We start from the raw sequence: 24019 nt of genomic DNA, 5'->3' as shown, positions 1-24019 counted from the left end.
CTAATCCACCCAGAGGAATTATGTACTCTTCTCATATTTCCATTTTATAGTTCATAGTTCATTGCTATCATGTCTTTCTTCCTCTGCAGAGTAGTAAAAACATAATATTGGAAATACTGACGTACTTCCTCATTTATTTAATGGTGATGATAAAATGGAAATGACTCCTCTAATATATTTGAACACTTAGCTTATTATCCTGAGTTTTCTCCCAAAGCTCAATTTATTAAAACAAAACACATCTTTCTGCGATGAACTGCAAAGGGTAAGAGGGCAAAATTCCTTAATTAAAATTGGAGTGGTTTCATGATTCTACCCCAGCAGACATTGCTTCCACTGCAGCTTGGTTTACTGAAACTTTCATTGAGTCTCACTCACCCGCAAGCAATGAGATTTTCACACATGAATTAGGCTTTTCATTCAGTAACTCCAAGGTTACAATCTAATGCTACCCCAGTGGTTTGCTGAGAAATGCAAGGTTGGGAGCAGCCCTCAATCAGTATCTTTGAGGCCAAAAGAACTCGTGCCCATTGCAGATGGGGAAGCAGACACACAGCAAACCAGGGGAACCTCCTCTTTGCTGCCCATGTTTATTTAATTCTGAATGCAAACACTGTGGTGTTAACAAGGTGTTAGCTGTGCTCTGTCCCAGTCACTTGATGAGCAGACAAAAGCAAATCTTTCTAAGCAAGTTGCACTACTGCAGTTGCAAAGAAGGACATTCAAAAGAGCTGGAACATTTCACAGAGTCAGACACAGTTAATTCATACCGAATTACCCTCCCTGCATAAATGTCTGTGCAAATGACAGACTTTAATAAGCCTTCAAAGCTGACACAGTATTTATCACTGATTAAATTTTAAAAATCAAAGTAACTATAGCTTTTACAGACATGTTTAGATTAAGACTGGCATTAATGCTGTATATCAGTTTAAATCACTTGCAATTATGCAGGTGCTTGGTGCTTGTATTTCAGTCATTTGAGGCTAAATTGGGGCAGGGAAGTCATAGCTCCATATTGGATAACAAAGCTTTGGGACACTCTCAAAGCCTTTACAGACACTGTTTGTCTAATACAGAATATTCTTAAAGCCTCCCTCTGTGGACTGTAAATGTGTAAATTGTTCCTGCTGGAAAAAAGAAATAGTAGACAATCTTGAAATGAAAATCCATATAACACCTAACATACCCAGGAGAGCAAATTAAGGCTTTGTGAAAAATCTCTAACGTGTACCTATGTGACTCTGGAAATACAATATTATTATTTTACTATAATTGTGAAAATGGTGAAAAAATCCGGAACTGCTGTATGGGCATTGATGCCTGTCCAGAATAAATTATAATTTTTATATATTTCCTGCTACAACTAAAAAAAATTCAGTTCTTCTGGTGATGAAAGCAGAATTTAAAAAAGGAAATTCCACCACAGAGTTCATATGTTATTAACCATATTTCATTAATATTTAATTTTTTGCAGCACTCCAGATACACAGAGAAGATATCAGAGAACGTTTTTTTTTTCTTTGTAAGAGCTAAAAGGCATTTGATCATAACTACTGAAGTAAATTAAATGGCATTTCAAGAGCAGCCAACTAAAAATGCTCAAGGCATAAAGGAATTTTGATATCCAGGAAATCACAATTAATTTCAACTATGTAAAATGGGACACAAGATGGTGTGAACCATTTTTTATTTGTCATCTGTTCCATTTGATTAGAAACGTATGGTATTTATCAGCCAGTAAAGTGGAAATGGAATTTGCTGTAAATGATAAAGGATGCAAAAAAAAATTATAGGCAAAAGGAGCAGCGGGAGAATATGTGTGCAGATATCTCTTATCAAAGGATATGATAGCTTTCACTTGGGCTGACTACAAAGATACTTTATTATACTGATTTGCACTGTTCAGTGAGAAAATTTCTAGGATAAACAGCAGTTAATAAAACATAAAAGGTATTACTGAAATTTATTTGGCAATACAATTGACAGCAAAAAAAAAGGAGACATTTTAAACACAACTCCCATGATATGGAAGCTATTAAAAGAAAGCTTCCTGTGAAAATTAAGCCTTGCCCCTTTCCTTGTTCTTAGATTTCCTGCTCCAGATCCAGCTGACCAGGATGACTACAGGTTTTTTTCCATCCACAGAAACTCCTGAAGGAAACCACCATGTACCTCACATCTACAAGGTCAGTAGCCCAGGAAGGGCAGAAACAATTTGCTCAATGTATGGAACAAAAATTATTTTCCCATACAGACATTCCAAACAAAAGAAACCAAATAATCTGTTATATTGCACGTGTATCTGGAGGAGCTACCCATTTATCCCTGAGCTGGTGGATAGCATTTCTCTTTTGGTACTTCATTCCCTGGAAAATTAGCTCAGATTTACCCAACTTTTTATGTGAGCAACCAAGAGAAGGTATTAACCAGAACAAAAAATACCTGCTGGATGTAAACTTCTGTAGAATAAAAACTTCACACCACCTGTGCAGGCTTTTCCTTAGATGTGCACTGTCAAATACATTTAAATGCAGGTGTATAAATGCAACAGTGAACACAGCTGAGGGGGAAGAGGATGAAATAATTCTACAATGCCCCAACAGACCAGCTTATTATGTGCTACAGCTGAGGAACAAACAAACTAATAGGAAGAGACATCAAAAGCTTTCTTACCAGTGATGATATTAATGAAATTATATTAACAGGCATGAATGGATTAGGTCACACACTCTGACTATTACTTTTAACAGCTTCTGTTTATAGGCAGTGTACAGATTCTAGAGGGCACAGATGGAGGACCAATTCTAGTAAGCACTTTATTAGCCCTTCTGATTTCATTAATTCAGTAACATCTAATAATGTAAAGTATGATTAAAGATCCTGACACCCACAGCACAAAAAACTAACAAACAGTGATTTTTTGTTCCTTTCTAGATAGACTAATAAAATATTTAGAATAATTAGTCTGAAAATGGTAAAGAATAAGAACAGCTAATTGCATATAACTTTTGAAAAAGTCTCTTAATTAATAAACCCTACAGTCTTTGACACTACAATTTATATTCTTCAAGAGAAAAATACAGCAAAAGTACATAATGTTAAACAACACACAGCTTTGTTTTGATTATATTGGATCACAATTAATGTTGGCCCCTGGAATTCATCTTTCTCCTTTGATAGCTCCTTACACCCTTATGTAGATGAATCCCTGCAGGATTGGCATTCTCTGACGTGGTTTGGAGCAAGGCACTGCACAGCTCTGACACCAGGGAGGAGAGGTCTCCACTGCCCCTCCTGAACCAGGTCCTGCCTGTCCTTAGAGCAGCATTCTCCATCTGGGCAATTTGCCACAACTGATACAGACTGTGACATTACTGAACACCTCCCTACCAACTGAGGACATAAACAACTGCAAATGTCATGCAGACCGGCTAAGAATGAGGCAAAGCAAACAGAAATCATGCACGTTTTGAAAATAAAAGACCTAGAGTCATTCTCCATCATCAGATAAAGCAAGGCTATATTAAACTGTACACTTCTTTTAGAATTTTACTGTCTTAAATACTTATTAGCATGTGGTTTTTATCCCCAGGGGGAAATTAGAGTTATTTAATATTACATGTGTTTATTTTACTAACAGTCTAAGCCTTTAAAGTAAAATTAAAGAAACTGCCTAAACCTTTGAGATTTCAGATCCTGTATTTAGATGCAAACAGGATGGGTTGTAACTGTTCATATTTTACTTTTAACAAAGTCCTCAAGAACAAAAACCCAGAGTCTTAATCTGTCAAAGTACAACTCAACCCAGAAAATAACATGTGAAAGGGCCTTCACACTTAAACAAAAATGTACAGGGATAGTGACAAATCTATTGTCTACCAACACCTTACACAAGCAAAATGTCACTCAGATCATTCTAAGGCATTCCTTTACCCATACCTATAATGCTACAGAAATGCTTGAAAAGAAGAGAAGGGAGGAAACACTAGAAAGGTGAAAAATGCACTTTGTAGTAGTTAAAAATTACATTTAAATATGCAGTCTTATTTTTTTATAGACATTGAAGCTCATGTTTCTATCAAGGAGCACAAAATAAGTTCATGTATATTGTGGTCAAAGTTTTACCTGCACCTTGTCCATGGCTGCCTTAGAAAACTTTCCAACTTCTCCTCTAGTTAGAAGCTACCACAAAGTGCACTATTTTGCAGATCCTAATTTTCCAGATATGCACTCAAAATGTAGAGTGTGCAGTTCTCCATGAGGTCTACAAGGAAATAGATTTTCCACAGCCTGGCAGTAAAAAGGCCTGAGCTCTCCCAAGCAAGCAGTCCAGCAATTAAAAATTGAGCAATAAACTACACTGGAGCAAAACTAGTTTTATGACAGTTGTTAAACCACCTATATTAGAATTGCTATATTAATAATTGAAACAAAACGAGTAAAAGCAATTTTTCTTATTAAATGGTCTCAAAGGAATTAAAATAATGTATTAAATTCCTTTTAAAGATCTGTGATGCTCAGCATTAGAGAGGGATCCTTTTAGTGGTTCTAAGCTTCTTGTTCACCCTTGGTAAATGAATTGTGAAAAAAATACCCCGTAACATGAAATCAGGTGAACTGTGGAAGATCAGATTAATACTACAGGGTGATTCAGTGCCAATGACTGAATGAGGCAGGGGACAGGGTGGTCTTTTATGTGTGAAACTCTTGTGCTTCTTACCTCCAGAGCTTTCAAACGCTCCAAGAGCAATTTTGTTTTTTCCTTTTCCTCCTCAGTGCTGCTGCTTTCACTCCTTGAATCTTCATCTGCCTGCGTGCGAATTTTTTCCATGCCTTCTTTACATCTCCTACTGTCTTCTGACAGCTTTTCCTGCAATGATTTTTTAAAAATGTCATTACTCACAGGTGCAAATGAAGTTAACTATGCAAATATCTCCAATCCTCCCTTGTATATGAATGAAAAAAAAAGACAGAGGAAGTTGCTAGTGACATGATTAAAGTGCTAAATAAGTGGAGTCATGAAGGCTCTGTGACACATGCTATGCCAATTCTGCAAGTGTATGCACAACTTAACTGCTACTTCCACTTCAGATTAAAACTCAGAACTTGTCATTTCTTTATAACTTCCATTTTCTTTAAAAGTTGCAGTGAGCACTGAACATGCCAGCTTTCAGTGGCAGCTTTTTGCCACTGAGAGATAAAGCAGTTTCTTGAGGAAAAGCTAACATATGTTCACGCCTAATGTCTTTCACCTTTCTTCATCTAGAGCTAATATTTGAATTATTAAAGAATGGGCTGAGAATCAAGCTGCTACCAGATGAATACTGATTTAAGATCTGCTCTAACATATAACTGGAGAGAATGAGACTGACAACAAAACTTTCAGAAGTGCCCCAGTCTATTTCCAGTCAGTCAGGCTGAGTTGGTACCAGCTGCAGCTGCTGAGTGGCTGCTGAGTTTTACCAGAGCTCTCTGGTGATCTATAGGATTGAACAGTGAATCCTGCTAACTCTGTCCAAGCTCTCTGCACACAGAGAGAGAGAGACAGAGATAGAAGACACCAAGACTACAAGCAAGCAATGTAAACCATTGCCCAAAATGACAAGGCAAGCAAAAGGGGGAAAAAAGAGAACTCCACAGATGTTGAGAGTGACCCATCACCAGAGCACAACACAGGAGGGATTGGCTCTACCTTGCAAACCACCTTCCCTACCTGCATGAGCAGGTGCAGACTGACAGCTCAGGAGCAGCTTGAGAATGACAGATGTGAGGTAAATCAACATTAAATACTGGGTGTCAGAACAAAACTGGAGAATTCCTTCAATGAGCATCAGTCTGTGTGCCTTTCTGATAATTAGGTACCAAAGCTCAGACATTCATGATCTTTGATTACCCCAGAATTGAGATGCCTTGCCCATCACTACTATACAACATGCACTCTGTCTAAGCATAGAAGTGTGCACCTTCATGAAGAACTGATCCTTTGCACATTGAATAATGTGCAAATACAACTGTTTGAGAGTTAATAGCAAGGCATTATCTTTACTAAACCCCATATAGGTAGCTGAATTAAAAATCAGCAGTCTGGATCACATTCACAACAATGTCTTTTTAAAATATTAACTAGCTTAGAAATTGACTATTACTATGTTAAAACTTTAATCAAGAATTAGTTTTATATAATATGGGCTTAATTACTGAACACCCTTACACAAACTATGAAGCAAATATTCTGAGCCCCAAAACACAGATGTCAAAGAGCCATTCCATCAGGTTTCCAACATTACTGCTATCCTGTTCACAAATGAAACATAAATATAGTACTTGGGCTTGGTTTTTTTGTTCTTGCTACTCACTGATGCAACAATCAAGTATCTGTAAAAGAGCCATTAAACCATTTTTGCTTCAAGTTGCCCTAAGGAGTGCATTGAGATAAAACACTTCAATGAACTCAGGGGAAAGAAATGACAAAGGTATATCTCTGATGCAATTCAAATACAAACTATTATTTTTAGGAGGGGATGTGACATGAATCAGATGTGGCTAACAACAGAAGAAAACATAAACATATGCACAGGGTCACCTTTCCTGCACAAAATCAGGGCAGCAATTTCAAAGGACAAGCAGAAGAAAGCACAGGTTATGACATTTCATTACAGAAAGTGGAGTAATGCAGCTTCTCAGAGTAAATCCCAGCCACTTAAAAAAATAACCTGTTCATCTTCTAATTACAAAATTAGATGAACTTTGCACACTAGGGGCATAATCAAGACACACATCCTGTTTTATTCTGATGTGCACTTGAATACCTCATGACACTTACTGCTGTTACCCTTGCCTGAGTGTTGAAGTACAGCTCAAATAGTTCCAAAAGTAGTTTACTACTGAGCAATAATAAATGAGTTCCAGCATTTCAGCCATGGGAAAGGCACAGAACAGAGGAAGAACTTCAAACCTTAGAAACTGTGCTTAGACAGGCCAAGTGCTGAGGGCACTGCCCCATCACATTCACCAGTTCCACCTGGGTGATGTCCAGCAAGGGCAGAGTGGAAAATCCACACTCCAGAAAGCAAACAGGGATTTGTGAAGCACCCTTTGTGCTAAAAGTCAAATCCCTAAAGAGAGAGGGTGACAAAGGCTTTTGGAATGACAGAAACCTCTTGAGTGTGCAAAATCTGTCAATATCATAGGAAGGGGCAGAGAGCTGCCAGAGGAAATGTGCATCTCCTGGGAGATGCTGGACAAATCCTACAGAGGGCTCTGGAGGCAGCAAACAATGGGGTAAAGCAGCTTAATCCTTTCTTCCCTGAAGTCCTACACTTCTGCTGTTATCTCAAATAAAGAGCATCTTTTGCCACTCTTGAGCAGTCTCTGCTCATGCCTCACATATTGCACAGTCACAGGCAGGCTGTGCTCAAACTGAATAACAAAATCCTCCCCAGGTGCAGAGTCCAGCAAAGGCAGAGTAAGTGCTGTCCTGCTGATCAGTGCAGTTTAATTTCTGGGAAAAGGGAACAGTTGGAAATGGTGTTCTGGAAGCAAAACAGCTTAAAAAAAGAAAAAAAAGAGGAAGAAAAAGCAATAACTCCACTCTGGGTCTCCCCAGACCAATGAGTTTAAGTTTAAGATACATGCTTGTACCATGAGAGGATGCAAACACAGCAGCCTGATGAGAATTCTGCAGTAAAGGCTCATCTACTTCTCTAATGCTCTGTGTCAACAAAGAGAAAATAAAAATATTAAAAATTCAGATCTTACTCAAACTAGGATTATGCTGCTCACTGTAGACCCTTTCCTACAGAAATTAATGACAAACTTACAGTGGAGTCCCACATTGTGTAAGCTTCTCAGGCTGGTTTAAACTGTCATTGCTCTTCTGAAACCAAGAGTATTTTGCAAATCACAAATGACAAGCTGCCCTGACCATTATTCCTAAGTATTCAGTTTGCTCCATAAATCAAGCAAGCAGCCCAGTGATGATGAACCCTTTGATGAAACACCAAGGGCCCCGTGGCCAATAGAGAACAAGGGATGGAGACAGACCCTGCAGCCCAGGAATGGCGAGCTCCCCAGGATCGATGGAAAGATATAAATCACCACAGACATTGATCTATGGAGCTGTACAATGCAGTGGCCTGACTGAGACTTATCAGAAAGCTAGATTTCAGTTAGCTGAACCAGGAAAGGGCAGTGTAATATTCCCTCTTTCCGCTAATAAATAAAGTAAGAACAATAAATTAAGACAGCAGGAAATCCACCTGAAATTGCAAATGATAATTTACTGGGAACTGTGGAATGTAAAGCCAATTTTCTCTCTTCTCTCTCCCATCTACCTTTCAGAATATTGAACAAGAAAGTGTTTTCAGTGTTGATAAACAGGGAGTAACTACAGTGATAGAAAAGATCATAGAGAAGCTTTCAGAAGATAAGAGAACAAACTGCCTGTTTCAGAAATTACCTCTTTCTTCATCCCAAGAAAGGCAAAAGGCTGCTAACCCTAACAATTAGTCATTGGGATGTCTTTCCTCTGAGAATTGTCATGCTCCAAGGAAGAGAGAAGTGTTGAAGGGATACTTAGCCAGCTATTTCTTAACTATTATTTCAGAAATTATGTTACTTTAGAGGTTTTATTGGTAGTGCCATCAGCCCTTTCTTCTTTCTAAGATGCTTTCTAGGAATAACACTACACACATACACACATGGGAAAGAAGAGGAAAGAAAAGAGAGCTCACTTAAAAATATTTCAGTTTGCAGCTATAAAATTTCCAACCAAGAAGATTAAACGTCAGAAAACACAAAGAAAAAAAAAATATAAGCAGGTGGCAAAGATTATTCTAGAATTTATTTTCTACAGTGAAAACTATGATTAGGCACTGGACAAGTGGATATAATAATACAAGATAGCATAATCTAATGCTGATATAACTGGATCTGGGATATAAAGCACTGATTACAAACAAGCATTCTTTCACAAGCACATGTGACAAAAATCTGATTGAACCAAACAAGAATTAAAAAAGATCAACATCTTTGAAATGCTGTTTTTTCCCAGTGAGTGTTGGATGACATGAATTGCTTGTCTGGAAAATGATAAGTAATAATTAGAAATGACATCTTTGCTTGTAGAAGCTAAAGATCATTTTCATGTGCCAAGCACAGGTCCTTCAGAGAAGTGAAGTTTTTCAGATGCAATGCAGTGAGGATCCCTCAGATACAAAAGATCTCTATTTCAATTTTGGGTGTCAGATTGTGATGCCTGAGTGGGATCTTCTTTTCTGAATTCCTTTTAATTCTTCAACTCTGAAATTTATTAGAGACAAAGGCTTTACAATGGTAGCAAATTCAAATTCTTTTGAGAGTCATGCCTGTAATTTTCCAAAACCGCACTTTAATCACACATTAATCGACCAAGAATAAAATATATGTAGGATATATAATTAAATATTGCTTATGATTGCTCATAACTACTTAAAAAAATCCAAAATATTCACAATGGAGCTATTAATTGTTCTTAAAGAGAGGCAGTGGTAACAGGCACCCAAGAATCCAGTCTATGTGGAACCCAAACTATGCTGATAACACCTCAAAACACTTTAGTGCTTTCTGTGGTGTGCCCAGAGCTACCACAGAGCCTTATAAATAAGATATTTAATGAGCAGTTATCTTAGACTTCAGGGACTGAATGTGGTGATGTGAGTACACTACACCACACTCCAACACTCTTCCTACAACCAAGGCAGATCTCCCTCCAAACCCAAACTGCAATTTCCAATCCACACACAGAATTGTTTGTGTCTGCACTGCTTTTGGCTGGGGTACAGCTCTTTTTTCTCACAGTAGCTGCTATGTGTTTTGGATTTGTGCTGCAAACAGTGTTGACAACACCAAGATATTTCATTACTGCTGAGCAGAGCCTACATGGACCCGAGGGCTTTTGTGCAGAACCTGGGGGTGCCCAGGGAGTTGGGAGTGACCCCAAGTGACCCAAGGGATGTCCCAGAGCATGTGGCATCCTGCTCAGCAACACAGAGGGGCAAGGCTGGCTGGGGGCACTGCTCAGGGACTGCTGGACACCAGGGAGTGGGGGGTGAGCAGTTCTTTACATTTGCATCACTTCTCTTCCCGGGGGTTTATTTCTCTTTGGTATTTTCCTTTCCATTACAATTGGTTGCTGTTGTTGTTTTAACATTTTAGTTGCTAAACTCTTATTATCTCGACCCATGAGCAGTGGCAGAGCAGTGCCCAGGGGCTCCTTTGTTCCTGGTTCCTTCTCAAAATGAAAAGCTTCAGTTATATTGATTAGCAAAGTTATGGGCAGGAAAGAAAGAACCTTTGCAGAAGCTGTTCTTTCTGCTTCTATCTAGATAAGGTAAGAGGAGAATAATATTTAGCAGGAGTTTTCATGCAGGTATATGAGCTGTCTTTTACCCTCCTGATTTTCTTCTCCACATCCTGCTGGAGTGGGGTGTGGGGCTTGGTTGCCAGCTGCAGTCAAACCACAACGGTGTTTTTTATAAATTGTGAACACTTTTCCTTGCAAGACCATTCCACAGCCTTGATGCATTCTCAGATGATGTCTTTTCAGCACCGTTTCCAGTGCAGACCTCCTAGTGTTCAACACCATTCACTGTGAGCACTATAAAATAAGAATTTCTAGACTGCTGATGAAGATAAAAGCTGTAGATGAGGGTTTATTTGTAGTTTCATTAAAAAAGCAGCTTCAAGCTATGCACAAATAGCTCAGTCTGACTGCACAAGCTGAAAAAAGGCAGAAATTGCTCCAAGCACTACAGACTTAACATTCCAACAAGTTTAAATTTGTTTTCCAGTGTCACCTTGCTCTTTTTTCTCCCCACCACAGCCTCTATTTCCTAAATATACCCTTTGAAAATTCTCAGTATCTTCTGATATGCTTTATAACCAATTCCATTTAGCTAAACCTGAGATGTGTAAAACACACAGATGTTAAGTCTAAGGTGAAGTCTGTCCTGCAGGACTGTCAGTATAAGAGTAACCAGAGATATCTCTGTGATCTAAATACATTTTTTAAATATGCAACTGAAAAAAAATTTTCTTTATTTCCTGATGGGAATCCAATGAAACACAATAACCCAGGCCTGAAAAAAAACCACAAACCAAATCATAACTGAGCAAAGAAGTTACAATATGAAATAAAAAATTAAATACAATTAAAATTATATGCAATTGAAATTAGTTTTGAGTATAAGGCTACAAATCTGACTTCTGCTTTACCTTCCTTGCTTTTATCTATATATCCAGCTGTTTTCTCTTGCTTTCTTTTATCCCAGTTGGAAGGAGAGACTAAAATATAGCTTTGCTTTAGACAGCACATCAGTAAGTGTAATAGTAATATATTTGTTTAGCTAACAGCTTTTGTTCAGAACAAGCTGGCCAAAATTGAAGGAAAACAAAGGAATGCAACATATCACAAAAGTTTACAGAAGCATCCCAAATTGTTCATGATTTAACACTACCCTTGTCAGAAAAACATATTAGATTCTTCTTTTTCATCTCTGGATTTCACTTACAAAGTAAGCAGAGCGAGCAGCAGCGTTCCCTAGATTAAACACTTGTGATGGATAAGAGAGCAAGTTCATACTTTATGTCTCTGATATGTGCCTCCCTCCACCCCTGTATCAATCTAAATGTTCTCCACATTATTCTCCACTCAGAACACTCCCCACCAGTACAAGCTATCATCCCTGCTGAACAGCTCTGCAGCAGCATTAATAAATTTCCCAATGATGCTTTTATTGGCCCTTCCATGCATCAAAAACATATTGCTTTTGAAAAAGTTCAGATGGGAAGGGAGCATAAGAGCAGAAAACCTTCAGAGTGCACTTGAGGATGGAGTGTGCTCCTCAGATCAGCAGGAGCAGATGGAATTTCCTGTCCCCAGGTCCCAGTGCCAGCTCCTGTCCTCAGGGAATGGATATTCCCATCCCCAACAGCCACCTCTGGCAGTGCCAGAGCAGGGATCAGGACTGGCCCCTCTGCCAGGCCAGGCTTCAGGCTCAGCAGGGGCAGAGCAGTGTCCAGGAGCTCCTGTGCTCCTGGTTCCTTCCCAAAATGGAAACCTTCAGTCACACTGATTAGCAAAGGTACCAGCAGGAAAAAAAGAACCTTTCTAAGGAGCTGTTCCTTCTTCATGTATCTAGATAAGGTAATACAGGAATAATATTCAGCATGATTTTTCACACTGATATTCTCTTAGGAATTGGTTCATTATAATATCATACTTAAGTAATGATCTTTCCTTCCAGGAAACCTGTATGTAGCATTTAAACTTTTGTGAAGGGATGTGTAGGTATGACAGTAAGCACACTTGACTAAAGCTACAGCATTAAAATACCTTCCTTTTACTGAACTAGAAATAAGCCAAACTATTCTGAAATTCAAATTCAGTAAATTATATGTAACAGCAATTCAGGCAAAAAAAAAAAAAAAAAAAAATCCTCTGGATTTAAGTTGCTAGAAATAAGCCAATTTTCCTTCCATAGTATTTTGGAATGAGATCAGTGTATTAAGTGACTAGTTCTCACCATAAGCACAATTGCAGAAGCTGACCTAAGAAGTTACCTGTGGGATTAGGAAGAAAAACCTGGTATATTATTCCATTACCAGGTAATTTTTTTGTAAGTGCCAGGGAACAGTTCCATGTCTCCCAGCCGTGTAAGGAAAACCTCTGAAAGAAAATCAGAATTCATCTTCATGCAAAGATAAGATGGAGGAACAATCATTCCAGATTAGATCAAAACTTCAACTTTTCAAGTATGATATTGGAATTCAGATTAACTATCTTAACTTTTCCGGATCAGAAGAACACTTTCTTTTAAAAATAAATTTAATGGTGTACTGCTGAGTGCTTTTATTAAAATAATTTTCTAAGACAGAATGATTATGAATTCAACAGAATCACCCTTTTTTTTTGCCTTAGAAAATAAGCAAAATTTTAGATTTTTTTCAGCTAAGCAAAATTTCAGGGTTTTTTTCAGCTTTTTAAAATTTAATAACTATTGTTGCTTTCTGCTGGTTGGAAAATATCAAGGAAATAACGTCAAAATGCAGAATGAACAGTGTATTTTATGGAGATGAGGAAGTAGGGAGAGAGCAATCAGAGCAATCCACTTGACCATCTATAAATTCATTCATTTGGGGAAAGTGAAACATTCATGTTCAGGCAATGGGTGAATTTTGTGGATTCATTCCCAAAGTTAGAACCAGAAGTAAGATACAGCAAAAAGACAGAAACACAGTATAGAAGAGGGAAATGTAAACTAGAATGACAGTCAGTATAACACAATATAATACCATCAAATCAGTCAATCTTGGCCTCTTGACACTGTAGATATCTAGAGGATGTGTGATGGATTAAAGTGGTAGTAAAATGGCACCTGTACACTGTGAAAATGTAGATCTGTATTTGGAGACCCCATCTATCCTTCACCAAACTTGGTACTTCAAGGACTGGCATTGCATTCTCAACCCCTGATTGCAAGGAAGATGGTCAGAGTCAGGCAAAACCTGTGGGTGATGGGATATAATCCAACATGTGGATAACTCTTGTGTAAGTGCAGGACACCCTTGTTTTGCTCTCTCTCTCATTTGGTAGTTCTTTCTTCTGAGATGCAGCCAAGGCCAGCCTGGATGGGCACTGGAACAACAACCTGTCTGGTGGAAGGTTTCCCTTCCTATGGCAGGGGGATGAGATGAGATGATCTTTAAGGTCCCTTCCAATAAAAAATGTTGTGGCTCCATGGTTCTGGGAAGGAAAGAACAGCCTGTTTTCTGACAAACAGGCACACAAAGGGCACGTTTCACTTAGGAGACTTTGCTGTGTTAAACACAACTCCACTGCTGTGCTTCAGTAGGGAAAACTCTTTGCAACAAAACTGAAATTTTGAACAGTGCCTCGGGACCACCATCACCCTCCTTTGGGGGTAGAGAATCCAACCTCATTTTGGTTAAATATTAACCAAAATCTTTGCATCGTGGTGCAAATCTCCAAAAAGCCATAAGGTGTTAAATTGTTACTGAGCTAGCCCTGGGTTTCTCTGCATGGAAAAGCAGTCCAACAGCAAATGTTTGTGTCCTTGACGTCCCAGGATTTCCAGAGGAGCTCCCAGGAGTGAGGATGGCTCCTCTCTGCCCTTCTCTGGGAGACACAAATCTGCTAATATTTGCCTAGTAATGTACTCCCTAGCAGCTTAGGAGGCTTGGCTCATGCAGTCCCCTGTGGGCACTTCCACTCCAGAGACAGATGTTTAAGGATATATATCCTCTTTCTGCACTAGAAGTTAGCATTAAAAATCCTACATGGATTTTAGCTAGGGAATTCAACTAGTGCCTTTTTTTCAATTCATGGCCAGGCCCCTATCTATAAAATGCTACATATCAATGGCCTGAACAATAAGCTTGTATAATTTTGTGCCAAAATAAAATTATACTGCCAATGGTTACAGTTTTTCCTCTCGTGAAAGAGCTGTTGACACCAAGGGCTGTGCAAATGAGAAGTGACAGCCACAACAACTGTTCCACGTTTGAGTTACACAAAAGCACACAGACAAAAAATGGGGTTGATGTGGCCAACAGTGCCACCTGAAATGTGCCTGTATCACTTGTGCATGTTTTTACCTCCCCAGTGTGACTGTACCATGTCTGTCCTGAGCTTCAGCGCTCACATGGACAATTTCAGAACAATATTAAATTGTGAACCTGTAACAAATTCTCTTCCTCATCTGTTTCAATCACCACACATTGACAAAGTCAAAATGAGTTAAAAACCCCTTCAAGTCTTTGAGTGATCTGTAATCAGGGGAGACTCTACTTAGGATATCCAGCACTGTGATCAAACAGGAAAGTTTTTTGATATCCAAATCTCAAGGAAGGAAAGTCTGTGGGGTGCTTGGTTTAAAGTCTGGGGTTCAAGAACTGCACACAGTTACTTCTGGGGAATACATGAGCTCTTGGTTTGGCCTTTCATGGTCTTATTTTTAGGTGTTCAATGTCTCTTGGAAACACCATAAAGTCAATGCATAGTAGAGTCTTTTAGTCAAATGAAATTTAAAGTAAGAAATATGATGGTTAAGGCTATTCAAATAACATGCATTCTTGTCTACATTTATGCAAGCATTCATTATAATTTTTCCCTTTATTATTATGTAAAATTATAACAAAGGAGAATTTTATTTACAATGCTGCTTCTTAATTCATTTACCCAAAAGAAATCACATAACTCATCTGTAGTCCAGCAAATTAAAATCCCATAGGGCATCTAGCTTTATGGAAAGAGTTAGAAAATTTTGCTTTAAGTAAGAACACTGGCAAGACCTAAAAAATACTGCAATAACACTGCATGCTTTAAGCTCCACCTTCTTATTTGTTATTATTCTAACATTATCACTATGCAACATTTAAAGTTCATTAGCCAAAATATTTATTCTGGAGTCAGGCATACTGGTTTTATAATAATAAGTCAATTTCATACATCCTAGAACAATAATTATATTTGTTAAAAAAACTATATAGACAATGTTCAATAGATCAAAAGCATTTATTGTGCAGAGTTATCTTTTATGATATTCAGATATTTACTTCAACAAACTTCACTAAGTCACCATTGTGTCAAAGAATATGGGACATATGTTGGTAAGTCACACTGGAAATCACCTCATTTGTCCCCATTTGTTATGAAACACAGAGTTGTGAATCTGCACTAAAATCCCTTACTCTACTGAACCAACTGATCATACAGTTTTGACGATATCACACTAATCACAGAGAAAATGTGAGGTTCAGGATATGTTCCATAAGGTGACTGATTGTAGAGGATGGCTTTCAGATCAATGTTGCTAGTTATACATTCAATAAAGCTTCTATATGCATATGAATATAACATACAAAATTTCATTTAAACTTCCTTCACAAATACAGGTTGATAATACAGTTATCATGTTCCCAAAAACCTGAATACATCAGTGCTTTTAAGGAACATTACCTGGGTTTTACATTTGGTGTTTTTAAGGAACATTACCTGGGTTTTACATTTCAGCTTCTATTCCTATTTGTGAATTACGCTCATAAATATATCAAAAAACTGCCTGAGTACATTTGAAGGAATACAAATGAAATGTCTTGGTTGCAATATTGATGTATCTTGCTGAATTTGGACACAAAATGTATTTAAGATTCATCATCTGTTTAAATGGTATGTGAGTCCATGATTTCCACACAGCTGGTTGCAGTAACATATTAATGATTCACAGAAAGCTTCACTAATATATTTCTCAATATTAAAATGCTTTGTAAACATTTCAGAGCAGAGATTCTTTGCCAAGTCCCTGTTTGGAGGAGCCTTTCAGGTATGAGCTGTGGCTGACTCGTGGTCCCTGCCCAGCTTTCACTGTGTGACTGTGACAAACCCACACCCAGAGACCCCATCTCAGACCCACATGGCAGGGAGCCATCCCAGCCCATGGCAATGCAGCCATTCCTTGAAATTCCTAGAATAAAAAGCCATTTGTTCACATTCCATAAAAGTGAACAGAAGGGATCTGAGGAAGGATCACTCAATAAGACATCCAGAAAAGAAATAAAAACCCACAATGCTCACAACACAATACAAATGCTCTGCATTTCTGACCTGTTTTACCAGCCACAGACTGGTGGATGATGCAGCAGCCCAGCTATTCCTCCAGGAGAGGAAAACCCATTGCTTCTGAGTCATGGATTAGGAGAGGAAATTCATAAGCAAAGAAGATTGCATACCAGCAATATTCAAGGAATGACAATGGCTAAAAAACAAGCTGAGAGATACCATGAGTGAAAATGTTCCTGGGAACAAGAAAAGGACAGGAAGGGAAGGAAGCTGTTATGCACTAAAATAATCCCAGAGACACAGATATATGGGTGTTTTCAGGCCCTGGGACAGAAACAGCTTCACTCTGAAAGAAAGCAAAGCTCCAGTTTGAGGAATTTGCCCAGAGTACCACCCATCAAATTCAAACAAAACCCTGAGTCCTGAAAGAAGGGAACAAAAGGGATCCATTTGCTGGAGATGAAGGAAAATGAAGAACTGTTCTTGCATCTGGGCACAACTGCCTTGTTCTTTTGCTGGTCAGAAAATAAACCCAGGTGGTTTTACACAAATCACACCATAGTGCCCTCTCTCCTGCCTGGCTGAGGACAATAAATATCTATATCAGTGTGGCCCAGAAGGAGAAGAAAACTCAAGATCATACCCAAATTCTGGGGTTTTTTTTTCAAAAATTAAGAAAGAAATAATGATAGTGAAAAAAACTACACATAAATATACAAGCACCAAAATTGGCATGACTGGTTTATCTCCCCTCTAGGAAAGCAGCACACAAAATCTCCAATTTCAAAGACCACATAGCTAATTTGTTTCCAGTTTTGTGCCCAAAATAAAAATAAAGAACCCCCAAACCCTCAGTTCTATGAAACAAAACTGCAGTATTTTTTTTTTTCTTTTTTCCTTAAAAGTTCAAAAACAAAACCCAAAGAAGCTGAAACCTAATTGTGGTACCACCTTACTGGAGTTTCCACAGTAAGACAGCACAGAGAAAAGCAGATAATAAAATCATCCCAGATGTCTGCTATGAATAGACAGGGGCAGACAAGTAATCCACCTTGAGGAGAGACTGACATCAAGCCCACTTCAGAACAACCACTGTGTGGTGACAGGAGTGAGCAGCATGTCTGGATTTAAACCCATAAAGAAATAAGAGAAGGGAACTGAGTTTCAATTTTGCACCCCAAAAAGATAGGGCATAAAATAGAGATGCCTTTGTCAACAGTTTCTAAAAGAACTATGTTCTATTATAACTTCAACAAAAAAATTTAATTTGTCCTGAAATTAAATTTTACAGGCTATCATTTTAACAAGAAAATTCGATTATATTGAAGGTTAGACTAAAAGATCTCTTCAACCCAAGCTTAAAATGAAAATGTAATTACAGTGATAAATACTCTTTAATATACATTTTTGTTTAGCTATGCTGCTGTATTTTTGATCCATCAGCTGTAAGAATGAACTAATATAACTCAAACTTTTGAACAGTGTTTTATCTGATGGATCACTACCTGGTATAGACTTTATTATATTATTTTAGTATTTTATAAGAATGCTTATTCTGTTCAAAAAGATACAGCACAGGACTGACTTCATTTAGTGATATTTTTAAGAATTCATGTGCCTGATATTTGATTAACTGAGATGTATCTCACTCCTGTTTCCAGACTGAAATTAAAAGGTTTTTCCACCATTTTAGGTTCACTGTTTCCAGAATGCAACAGTGTTAGGAAAATGTAAAACACTTCTGTTTTATAAACAGATCTGGTTCCCTTTGAAAAACCTCTAAAATCTTTCTCTCCTAAACGCTGTCCTGAGACACTCTCTCTACCCCTGAGAGGGTGATAAAATGCACCTGCCACAAGCAGGGATATGAAACTCTGAAGCTTGATAGGGATCCTCACACCCAATAAGAACATGAATGGTAAAATTATCCATCACCATCTGAAGGTTAAGTTGTCAAAACCACCAATGTTTACTAGAGATGCTGGAACTATGACTTAAAATATTAAGTGCTTTAATAAAGGCTTCAAAACTAGTTTCTTTGTCCTCTGTGAACTATGAGGAGCAACAACAGCAGATAACACAAGGATAATAAAAGTGTAAAACATTAAACTCTGCTGAGAGAACACCTGGGAAAATGTAGGTTGAACCAACTACCACTTACAAGTATTCATAATTAATAAACAAATAGAGGAAACAATGCCAGATATTTGTGGGATTTTTGTTTTAAAGAACTTTTCTATCACAAGAAAACAGGTAATAAGTCAGTAATACCTGATATACCTTCATGATATTGACAGTTCCTTCTCCATGCTGGCCTGGGGATCCTTGGCTCTGCAGCAGATTTCTCACTGTCTCCTCCATTCTAGAGAATAAAAACATTTATAAAAGTCAACTGCATGGAAAAATTGTCAGAGTTGCATTCAGTGTTTTTGTTCTTTACAAGAGCCTAATGCATCCATGGCTACCATGAAATTAATATTTAAAGACAGTCCTAGCCTTAATGTTCTCATGCTCCATGTTATGAATAACACATTAAGGGCACTCTTTTATCTTTTGAATATGCACAGTAATTAGCTGTATTGTTTAAACCCTACCCAAGCTGTGTCACTAAACTAAAACCAAATGTGTGCAAAAGACACCACCTTGTTAGCAGTGCAAACAAGGCCAGGGTGAGATTATTGTCATTTAGGGGCAGTGGGGTTAAAAACCCTGCACACAGCTGTGCTCTGAGCCAGCAGTGGGGTCTGTGCAGCTCAGACAGGCTGTGCAGGGCATCTCTGTGCAGGGCATCTCTGTGCAGCTCAGACAGGCTGTGCAGGGCATCTCTGCCATCCCTCACTGTGCTCTGGGGGCACTGTGCCACTGCCTTGGCTCAGGGGGCACAGCAGTGAGCACCTGCACCTTCCCTGCCCTTTCAAAAAGGGCAAAAAGCCAGGGCAAGCTCCAGTCTGGTACCAACATCTCAGGACGGGGCAATCAACTTCATCTATTAAAGGAGGAAGGTTTAGAATCCACCTCCATGTTCAAAGTTGCTAATAGGCATTATCAAAAATCATCTTTGACCTACACACATCCATCAGGAATGTTAAACTGATGATAACACTAACTCTGCCTGCTCAGAAAAAAAGAGTTCTGCTCCTTCCCACAATAGGGGGAAAAAGGGAAGCCACCCATGAAACACTGGTCCCATTCAAGGTGGGTCAGAAATTAAACCCCATGGGTTTAGGAGATGTCATGAAGCTGATCAGGGCTGGGAGTAGAGCTGGTTTCAGCTGTGGGTAAGAAGAGGAAAAGGATCAAAACCGGAGGAGGAGTGATGGACATGACAACAAAGACACTGAGTTTCACAACCAAAAATGGTAAATGACAATTGCAGCCAAAGGTCCTCACTTCTCCCCACTCCCCATGTCCTGCACAGATTCTCACCCCAGTACAGCCTCTCCTTCAGCTGGGTTGCAACAGTTTTTCTCCCTCCCTTTCATATTTTCTGCTCTTTTCCTTTCAAGCAGTCTCAGTCCCCTGAGATAGTTGGAAAAACAGCCCAGATGGAATAGGGGCTGGAGAAGGGAAAACTGCTGTGGCACAGGCATAAGGGTGATGCAAAAGCAGGTGAGAGAAATACCTTAACTCATACTGCCAGATACACTGCATATTAAAACAGTGACCTTGAAGAAGGTGCCAGCATTCCTGGGCATATCAGACCAGGAACTGCCTGCTGTTGTTTGTTTCTACTGTGTTTAGACAAACATGACTTTTGTTTAGTATTCTTTCCAAACGAAATTGAGCAGAAGAATCATTCACAACACATCTTTTTTATATTTGTTTATTTCTAAGGTAACAATCCAGCGAGACAGAAAATATTAGCTAACTGCTCTGGCCAAAGGCCAATAGCATTATCTTTTATATGAGCCTGATGGTCTTTCTGTTCTTTCAGTCTCATCAGAATGAATGGCATTGGCTAATTAAGCAACAATGTGATTTTATTCCAGGTTTTCTCCTTTCAAGTCAGCCCACTACGCTACTTTTCAAGAAGCTGACACTGGGTGCTCATTTTACTCAGATGAACACTGACATTCTACTTATTCCTGTGATGTTTTTTTGTCATTGATGTGCAGACTTCTACACTGCCAGAATGCCCACAGAATAGTTTGACCATCTGTTGACCAAATGTGCATAAAATCAAGCCAGCTCTAATCTCTAGTGCAGACAGTGGTGCAGTTTTTCAGATGCAGATTGGAACCATTTCTGCTCATAGGCTGACCTTAATCAGATGCCTTTTACATGAAAGAACAAATCATTGTGGTTCACACCATGAATTCCTGTGCAGTCCTCACAGAATAATTTAATTTCCTAACCTGCCCATTTCATTTTTAAATTAATGGTGTAACAGCATTCTTAATTATTGTGTTTATCTATGCAAATGCAGTTGCAGTGCTAGTCCTCCACAACATTCTTCCAAATTAATAAACAAACAAAAATGGGAGAAAGAATAGATTCAACCAGCACTAAATCATGTTTTTTCAATTTAGACCTAAAAGTATTAATGAAAATAAAGTCTAGTTGCATATTACTATGATCACTTAAACCAGCTAAGGAAAATTATGAATTCTTAAATTCAATAGGTCCTTTAATCTTCACTCAAACCCAGCTAATCTATTTTGGACCACAGGCCTGCCTTGTTGAACAGCCTTACAGGGACAGGCGAGCACTCAGCTTCTTGTGGCAATCAGAAACACCTCCCATCAGCACTCAGATTCCTAAGCAATAGGGTTATTTTTGCAACATGACCAAGAGCTCAAAGACAACTGAAACTTCTGTGGTTTTGCTGTTTGCAACTACTATAAAAGTCTGTAAGAGCTGACAGCTATTAAGTTGAATCACAGACATTACAGACTGTGTGGTCACATCACCATCAAACCAGCCCTGGGAGGATATTACGAGCTTTGGGTAGCCATGGAATATCTGAAAAAGAAGAAAAAACTAGGAGAAAACAGGGAGGTGAATTATGCTTGCAGTCAAATCCATTGCAAAGCTCTGATGGCCAGTGCTCCTGCAGTCTGTGAGCTGCTGCTTCTTCACTCACATCCCACTTGCCCATTTTTAGGACCAAATATGGTACAGGAGGATAATCAAGATTTGTTTCTTATGAATGAGAGTTTTTGATGCATGAATTAATGGCACCTTAATTGAAAAGCTATTGTTACCTTTTGATCTATAAAACTCTCCACAGTGACAACACATGCCAGAGCAATTTACTACAAATCCTATTTACAGAATGCAAAAATAATGGAGCCTCTATAAATTCAGCTTGGGATCCCATGTCTTGCTCCTTGATCAAGGCCACCAAAGGGTATGAAAATTTTGGAAGTGAAGCAGAAAAATTATGAGCTTTATGAAAGGCTATTTCTACACACTGACCTATATTTTCCTCCTTCTGGTAACCACAAAAGGTTATCTGCTCTTGGTTTGGATTCTAATATCTCAGCTGGACCCAATCCAACATCCAGCACTTCCAGATTATTTTTAGGATAGTTATCCCCACATGTGTATTCTGCCTTCTTGCTGGACTGCTTTGCCAAGGATTCTCTGTATCTTATGTAACTAGCAAGCTGTTAAAAATCTGAAAAAACAGCCTCTGAAGCTCATCACTTCTGAGTCTACATTCTTCAAGCACTATTTAAGAACATTTATTTTCCCCTTTCTTTTGTATTTTATTTACTGTCTATTCATCTGAAATATCTTGCATAGCACCATTAAATTTTCTGTTACATCTGTCATTTGAATTGTCATTTTCTTAAAACTCAAGTGTTCCTTTAAACTTCTGTTTTTTAATAAATCCAGGAGGATTTTTTTAGGGGAAAATAAATGAAAACCATGTTCAACACAAGCTCCTTAAGTTTCCTGACAAAATGCCATTTCAGTGTAGGGGAACAGATCCCCACCAGTCCTAACCTAAGGACAAATGTCTCAAAGCACAAAACAGAAGAAGAAATGAGGCATTCAGAAACCAGAATCTGCTCTTGAACTATAAGAATTTAATTAATACAAAATATTAAGGCAACTGTGGAAAGCACTGTCAAGATTCCATGTGGAAGGTATTTACAATTACAACCACCAGTGTTCAGGAGTGGCTTATGCAGAGAGGATTCCACAAAAGGGATTGCTCTGAAGCTGTTGAAATGGCAGTGTGTGCCACAAGAAGAGACTAAACAACCTGCTGACCCTTACAGACCGAGGGTTTGAGTGGCCAGGTGTGACTCACACAAGAGAATCAGGGGAAAAAGTAAAGTCATAAAACCATATCATCCTAAGGCAGATGATTGAAAAAACAAGTTGTTAGAAATACATTTAGGCTGGAATTAGGATGTTTAAATAATTTAAAAAGTGAGACTCTGAACCAGCCTACCAGGCACAGTAACAGGATGAGAAATACAAACAGTTTCAAGCCACAATACGAAATTAATTCCACATCATGTCAAGAGCTGAGGGCCTGAATTTATGATCCACAAGCTCGTGCTGTTATTCCTCCCGAACCAAAATCCTTCCTACACTTCAAATATGCAATTTGTCCTGTGCTGTTGAGGGAATATCAGGAAATTAATCCATCTGCAATGGACAGTAATTTATTTTGGGGGTTTTTTTTCCCAGAGTGTGTTTCTGGGTAAGGGGAAGACAGGAACCTATGGAAAGGAAGAAACATCGTTCCCTGCCCAGGGAGCAGCCTGCAGCACGCAGATCTCACGTGTCCAAGGCTGCAAGAGGAAGCTTCCTCTGTATTTTTGCTGGAGACTTGCTTTTAAGCTTCTCAGTGATGTGTTTCTGACAGCTCTGCTGCCTCCCTCTCCTGCCTGGCCGTGCTGGAGCCAGAGCAGGCTGGGCAGACCCTGCTGAGGTTGATGCATCAGCACTGATTCAGCTCCTAAATTCCCCAGCAGTTTTCTCAGGACCATCACTTGCACAGGCAGGCACGTCCCCTGTGCCATCCCACAGCAATGTCACTGTCAGGAAACCTGCCTTGTGTCTCTGCCATAAATAAACCCTCTCCCAGCCCACCCTCTGCTCAGCCATGCCCCACACAGCAGCTCTCCCTCCCAGCACAGGCAGCACAGAGCTGTTCAGCACTGGAAGGTCAAAGACACTTCCAACCCCTTCCCCCCTGACCTGCTTCCTCCCAGATTGCCACAGGCTGGCAGCTGCCCTGTGCTAGGTGCCATCACCTTCCCTCCTCATCATCCTCAAGCTGATGTGACGTTACTTGGTGGTTATTTCAAATGTATGTCACAAGAATTCCTTCAGCTTGATTCTGACTTAGTGCTACAGAGATGTATCCAAAAGTTTCTACAGAATCCCACTGCAGCTGTTGAACTTTATATTTCAGCTTTTTCTTTCTCGTGTCAT

At 39.0% G+C, this 24019-nt stretch overlaps 1 protein-coding gene across 1 annotated transcript in view; it reads right to left on the bottom strand.

Moving 5' to 3' along the window:
- The window catches only part of NCKAP5 (NCK associated protein 5), a gene marked incomplete at both ends in the record, with an annotated part of 327343 nt that overhangs the window by 109006 nt on the left and 194318 nt on the right, over window positions 1-24019 (bottom strand). Inside the window, 2 exons of the mRNA XM_084209164.1 lie at window positions 4724-4873; window positions 18893-18983. Coding sequence (XP_084065290.1) covers window positions 4724-4873; window positions 18893-18983 — 241 coding nt within the window. The remainder of the gene's footprint in view (window positions 1-4723; window positions 4874-18892; window positions 18984-24019) is intronic.

The sequence above is a fragment of the Fringilla coelebs genome (genome assembly GCF_963513975.1).
Source record: "Fringilla coelebs genome assembly, chromosome: 7".
Taxonomy (NCBI): domain Eukaryota; kingdom Metazoa; phylum Chordata; class Aves; order Passeriformes; family Fringillidae; genus Fringilla; species Fringilla coelebs.
Note: the sequence above shows the minus strand (reverse complement) of the source record. Positions and strands in the feature narration are given on the sequence as shown.